Below are 6,275 nucleotides of genomic sequence, written 5' to 3'. Positions count from 1 at the left end.
CCGGCCCCGCCCCGCCCCCGCCCCGTCCGATTGGCCAGGGCTGTCTCCAGGCCGCGGGGCCCAAAGCTCATTGGCCGCCGCCGCCTCTCTATGTGAGCTCCCTCCGCGAGCGCCTGGTAAACAACTGTGGGAGGCGAGCCCCGCCCCGCGGCGGCGTGCTTCCGCCGCACAGCGCTGCGTGGGGGAGCCCAGGGCCCCGCGTCCGGGCTCTGAACTCCTTAGCCATCACCTTAGTGTTTACTGTTTGTGGAGCATCTGCTGTGTGCTAGGCTTTGCTCACAGCCCTTTCCTCTCCACCCGTGGAAGAAGCTCTTTGGGGGATCTGAGCCTCAGAGAAGTTCAGCAATTTATCGAAGGCAATGAAATAGCAGGGTCCAAATTTGAATCCAAGTCTATTAGATTCGAGCGCAGGCTTGTTGCTTCCGTGGCAGCAAGACAGTTCTGTAGGATTAAGTGGAATGTGTAAAGCATATAACAGAGGGATTGGCACCAAGCGTGGGCTCAATAAATGTGAGCTGCCCAGAGGAGACATGGATTATTTCCTGGCATAGAGGGAGATCCCCTGGAGAAGCTGGCAACTGAGTTGGGTCTTGGAAGATGGCAAGGATTTGAACAGATGAAGATATGGAAGGCAGGAGAGGATCGCTGTGATGGCCTTCCCCTCACATTTGCCTTGCCACAGCTATGGTAGGACCCTCTCAGGCCTGGTCTTTTTGCTGGGGCAGGGTTTGATTTGAGTTTATGGGTCATTCTAAGGTGAACCTCCCTCAACTCCCTCAATACTCAGGCCACTCTGATGAGAACTGTTTCCCACTTCACTTCCAGAGACCACTTCCCAGGACCTGCCAACCTCCATGACAGGAACAGAGGAGGTATCTAAAGTGCCAGGTGGAGATGAAGTGCAGGTGTTCGCTCCTGCCAACGTCCCGCCTGCCGGGAGCGAGGCAGCCGCTGTGCAGCCTGTGATTGGAATCAGCCAGCGGGTGCGGGTGAACTCTAAGGAGAAAAAGGACCTGGGAACCTTAGGTATGACTGCCCCACCCCTGTCCTTGTGGGATTCATGAAGAAAATGTTAATTTTCTTCGGTGAGGCTAATGGAGCCTTGTGTCCTGTCCTTGGCAGGCTCTGTGCTGGGCATTACCATGATGGTGATCATCATCGCCATGGGAGCTGGTATCGTCTTGGGCTACACCTACAAGAGGTCAGTAACTTTTCTTCTAGGCTCCCTGAGAGGGGAGGAAAGTATACAAAGTCGAATCAGACTCCTTTGTGGCATTCTTACTCAAAAAAAAAAAAAAAAAAAAAAGTTGAGGTGTTGAAGGTGGAAAACCAGCTCAAGATGTAGAGACTTGGTTTTGGTCTTTATCGTGTGACTTTGAACAAAATCTTTTCTTTGATGTCTTTATTCCTCACCCAAAGCCTTGTGAGGTAGAGGTTCATATTGCCCATTTTACAGATGACGAAACCTTTGTCAGAGAAGCGAAGTGACTCGCCCGGGGTTGTACTGCCTGGGAGTGGCAGAACCTGGATTCAAACCCAACTTTTTTGATACCAAACTCCCCGATGTCTAATCCATTGTGTCTGGTGTGGAAGTGAGTGGCATTGCAGAAATCAGGCTGGACACTCATTGTAGGACCCAAAGATTGAATTCTTCCCGTGAGTTATAAAATTCTGCTAGTAGAAGACTTCCCCAGCTACCACTTTTGCCATTGGGGCTTGAATTTTCTGAGTCATAGGGATCTCTTCTAGGTCAGGAGGAAAAAGAGTGAGTTGGAGGACAGAGAGCCTGTTTAGACTTATCAGAAAGCCAAGGAGGCTACGTGGGAAACTCAGGGACAGACCTATTTGGCTGGGACAGTAGGAAGAGGAATGTTTATTTTGAGAGGGCCCCTGAGATATGATGTGGAAGAGGCTATCAAAGTCAATGACAGGTGCAAGATGATAAGCCAGAGTTGCATTCATTTTTATAGGACTGGTTAACTGGGAAAATTATTTGCTGTTCCTGGACAAAATCAGGGGATTTGACTTCCATCCCTGAGTGTCTGTGATATTTCTCTTCTGTGATCTGAGACAGCATCCTATAAGGGAAGTGGCATGGTGGCCTGTATTTTCCAGTGGTGAGGGCCATGTCTGAGCCCACAGCCCTAGTGAATCATCCAGCATTAAATAAACCTAAAGTGCCCTTAGAGGTGATGCAGTTAACCTCCTCATTTTACAGATGAAAAAGGGGAAGTGCTGGGTACTGATGATAACAACGCCACAACAAAAACAATAGCAGCAGTAGAGAAGAACATTAACCATATGCCAGACGGGGCTTCGAGCAGTTTGCATGCTTTAACTCAATTCTGGCAATCACTTTTATGAGGCAAATGCTGTTATTAACCCCCAGTTTATGGATTAGGAAACTGAGGCAAGAGAGGATATGTACCTTGCCTGAGGTCACACACTTAGCATTTGATAGAGCCCAGTCTCAGCCTTGCCACTTAAGTCACTGTGCGACTTTGGGCAAGTTGCTTTTATTTCCTGCTGCAGAGCATTGCTGTGGCTAAGGCATGTGACTGCTTAGCTCAGTGGTCGTGACGACAGTTGTTTTTCTTTTATGTAAAATGTGGGTACTGTACTAGTGCTCTCTAACCACTGTTTTTTTTTTCTCTGATTTTCTGTGATTCACAAAGCAGAGGTTCAGAGAGGGGAAGTAATGACCTGAGAGGGTCTCTCGAGTCCCAGTAAAGGTCGTTACCCCCAGTAGAATGGTTGATGTGGTAGGTCCAGGGACACCTGCTTCTTCATTTCAGAGAGAAGAAATGATGTGGTGACCTTGGCCTACAATTTGTGCCAGAACCAAACCATGTTAGCTGAGGTTAGCCCTTGATCCTCAGTCACTGGATAGCATTTGACTCTCTTCTAATCTTGTGACAGTTTCCAGGCCTCCAGGTACTTGACCTGACTAAATGTTCTTAATTCTGAGCTCAGTTCTCATGCCCAATGAGGAAGCCCAGCCTTTCTTCTAGATTTGCTACTGTAGACTGTCACGAGACTGCCCTGAGGCCTAAGATAATTTTCCTGTAAACTCAGGGCAAAACAACAAGTCACCGGACTCCTCGTCACCAACCACCAGACCACCTCTTTCCCCAGCAAAAGTGCTCTGAGCACAAACTGTACAACAGGAAACCACACATGAGTTAGAGGAAAGCTCTCTGCAGAGTCAGGGAACAGTTTCTTGGAAAGAGTTGTTGAGTGTAGGTTCTGTTACCCTACTCCTGTTTCTTGTCTGTTAAAAGGGAATATATGCCCCCTCCACACACACCATGCCCACCTTACACCCACCCACCCAAGATTATCATAAGTATTAAATATAAATAGTAGAACACCAGTTAGGTGAAACAGTCACAGTAGCAGCCAACATTTATTGCGTACTTTCTTAATAACTAAGGCTGTACTGATGCCCTTGCTCAAGCCACACACTAGACGGATCACTTTTACACTGTTTTACATCCAAGCTAATAAGATGTGTCTACAGATTATCAGCATCTCCCAGTCCAGAGAGGCCCAGTAGCTTCATGCAAATTTGCTTTGGATTGCAAAGGACAGTAGGAGAAATAGAAACTTTCTAAATAAAACAGCTGGATTTAGAAGTCAGGAAAACCATGATCTAGTTCTAACACTGCTACCAATTCTGGGTGTGACACTGGACAAGTCATTTACTTTCTCTGGTTTCGTCAGTTTTAGCATTTGATGGAGCTAATATCAAATAGTGTAGGGGCAAGTGGTTAAGATATGATGATCCTCCCAGCTCTAATATTTCCTTAAAAACAGTATTACCTGCTGGTGGCTGCAGGCAGTACTGGGTTCAAATCTCAGCTCTGCCATTTACTTGAATCAATGATTTAACCTCTCGGCATCTGCATTCCATATCTGAAACAGAAATCCTAATAGATGCCATTTAGGTTTGTTGTGAGGATGAAACAAGACTGCAGTTTGGGCATATAGTTGGTGTTCATAACCTTGGCTGCTTTGAGGAACTTTTCCTGAGCAGCAGTGTGACACAGCATTGCTTCTTGCTGGGAAAATAGCGGTGTCTCAGAGTTACCTAATAATTTGAAGAAACCTGTGTTGCCTGAAGGAGGTCTTCGATGCCTCCATCCTTCCACCCCTAGCCCCGCCAAAAGGATGTCAGAGGCAGGTATCAGCTTCATGCATACCTGCTCTCTCAGGCTAGCTCAGCTCCCAGATCCTGGCCCTGGAGCAGTCAGGGTAGAAATACATATGGCAAAAGGCAATGAGGCTAATAGGATGGAGCTTTCTCCTGTCTGGGAAGGGTGGGTAGGCACCAGGCTTCCTCTTAGGGGAGGAAGGGTGGCAGGTGGGGGTGGGGAGGATGAGGGCTTAGCCATGCTGGTCTTTGTCCTGGTTGTCTAGGCCACAAGGTTCAGATGGCCAGTCTGCAGGTCCATGTCTGCCCCAAGCGCAGTGTTGGAGGGAGTGCTTATTTTCTGATAAAAAGGCAAGGGGAAAACTGTAAGTCAACACCATTCTATCCCCTTAGGAGAGGAGCTGAGTCAGTGAATAAGCCTTTTGTTCTTTCTTGGCTGCCAGACAACTGCCTGGCTGCTCCCCCCATCCCCCCAACCCCAATGCAGTGAGATTGGGCTGAGCTGCCTGCTGGTCAATGCAGCAGGCCTGGTGGCTTCTCTCCAATCTTGAAGAGATCTGGGGGCAGCCACTGTATCTCCAGGACTCACTCGCAGGCAGCGTTAACAGGAGACACGTGGGGTTGGGTGTGTTTTGAGGCTTCTAAATGGGTGAGAATAAACCAGATGAGACCCAGCACCTGCTTCCTTTATCCTTGGCTGCTCTTCCAGCCATTAATGTGAAATTGATTTTCCCCCTCCTAAAGACTTGTGTATGATACGGCCTGACCACTATCAACAACTCAGGGGGCTACAACCAGATGTTTGGCAAAGGAGGTAGCTGAGGAAAACAAAGTCTGTTTCTTCATCTATAAAACGTGGATATTATCTTGCAGAGTTGGTGTGGAAATTAAATACAGATGGTACATACATAAAGTGCATGGCATCCAGTAGGTGTATAGGTAGCTTTTCTCATCCTGGATTGGGAGACCATTTCCTGACACCTTAGTAGGTACTCAGGAAGTACCCTCTTCCTCCATCCCCTTATATTTTGAAATTCAGGCCTGGGCAAAAGACACTTGTATACTCCACTTCTTTTTGTAAATTGCCTTTTGGTCTTTTACTGGCTTGGGAGCTCCCTTATAAAATTAAACCCAGATCTTCCAAGTTTCTCCCTTTGTGGGCAACCTTGAAGAATCTGGCTTTTTTATTACGGAGGTAGGTGTTTCCTTCTGTTTGGCAGCAGCTGTCATTGACAAGCAGTGCCCAAGGGCAAAGTGAATCTCAGGCTGTGAGTAGGGATGCACTTGGCCCAGACAACCCTCTCCCCATGTCCCTCCATTTCTCCTCTGGGTGCCCTGGGAGTTATTCTGCTGCGGGATTTGGTGATTTCTGGTACAGAGGCTAATGAGGATTGGGCAAGAGCCTCAGGCTTGCATATTCAGAAACTAAGTAACCCAGGATGACTCAGGGAAATGAGCTCACAAATTTGCCTTCTGTGACCTTACAGTGAGGATTAGTGTATCAGGGCATGTCTCATGCAAGGGATCTTACAAAATATTAGGGCTCTAGTCCATCTCCTTTTTTAACAGATGACGAAATTAATGCCCAGAGAAGAGAGGAATTGCTGAGGTCACATAAACAATACTTGCCTTGGCTGGTCAGTAGGAGGGTTTCCTTGGGAAACCAGATTAAGATAACATTGCTTTGAGAGTCAAGTCACATTCGGGGCAATCTGTAATAACCTATAAGTTTTAAAGCATTTCCACCATTTTTAAAATGCTTTCACTTTCATTATCTTATTCTGAGGCAGATATCCCATTTCACAGATAAGGGGCCAAGGCTCTGCACGGCTAAGTGTTTTGCCAGGTGTCACATGGCCAAGGCTTAGCTGGTAGTAGAACAAGAGTAGAGAATAGGGTGATTTAAAGACAGTTCTGAGGCACCTGTACAAACTCCTCCCATTCTAGCCCCTATTATTTTCTGTGTTCTTCTCTAGTCTCTGGAAACTTGTCATTGCACCTCGTATCATGACAGATGTATAATCCATCAGATCTCAGCCACCTCCCTGAGGATGTCTGAAGCGGGCCCATATTGTTTCACCAAGTCATCCATTAGCTAGCTCGTTGTGAGGTCTCTTTCAGC

General features: G+C 47.3%; 1 protein-coding gene across 1 annotated transcript in view; it reads left to right on the top strand.

Annotated features, from left to right (window-relative positions):
* PIK3IP1 (phosphoinositide-3-kinase interacting protein 1) overlaps nucleotides 1-6,275 on the top strand; it is a 9,194-nt gene that overhangs the window by 1,457 nt on the left and 1,462 nt on the right. Inside the window, exons 4-5 of the mRNA XM_006904932.3 lie at nucleotides 826-1,026; nucleotides 1,123-1,201. Of these exons, the coding sequence (XP_006904994.1) occupies nucleotides 826-1,026; nucleotides 1,123-1,201 (280 nt within the window). The remainder of the gene's footprint in view (nucleotides 1-825; nucleotides 1,027-1,122; nucleotides 1,202-6,275) is intronic.

The sequence above is a fragment of the Pteropus alecto genome, unplaced genomic scaffold, assembly GCF_000325575.1.
Source record: "Pteropus alecto unplaced genomic scaffold, ASM32557v1 scaffold190, whole genome shotgun sequence".
Classification (NCBI taxonomy): Eukaryota; Metazoa; Chordata; class Mammalia; order Chiroptera; family Pteropodidae; genus Pteropus; species Pteropus alecto.
Note: the sequence above shows the minus strand (reverse complement) of the source record. Positions and strands in the feature narration are given on the sequence as shown.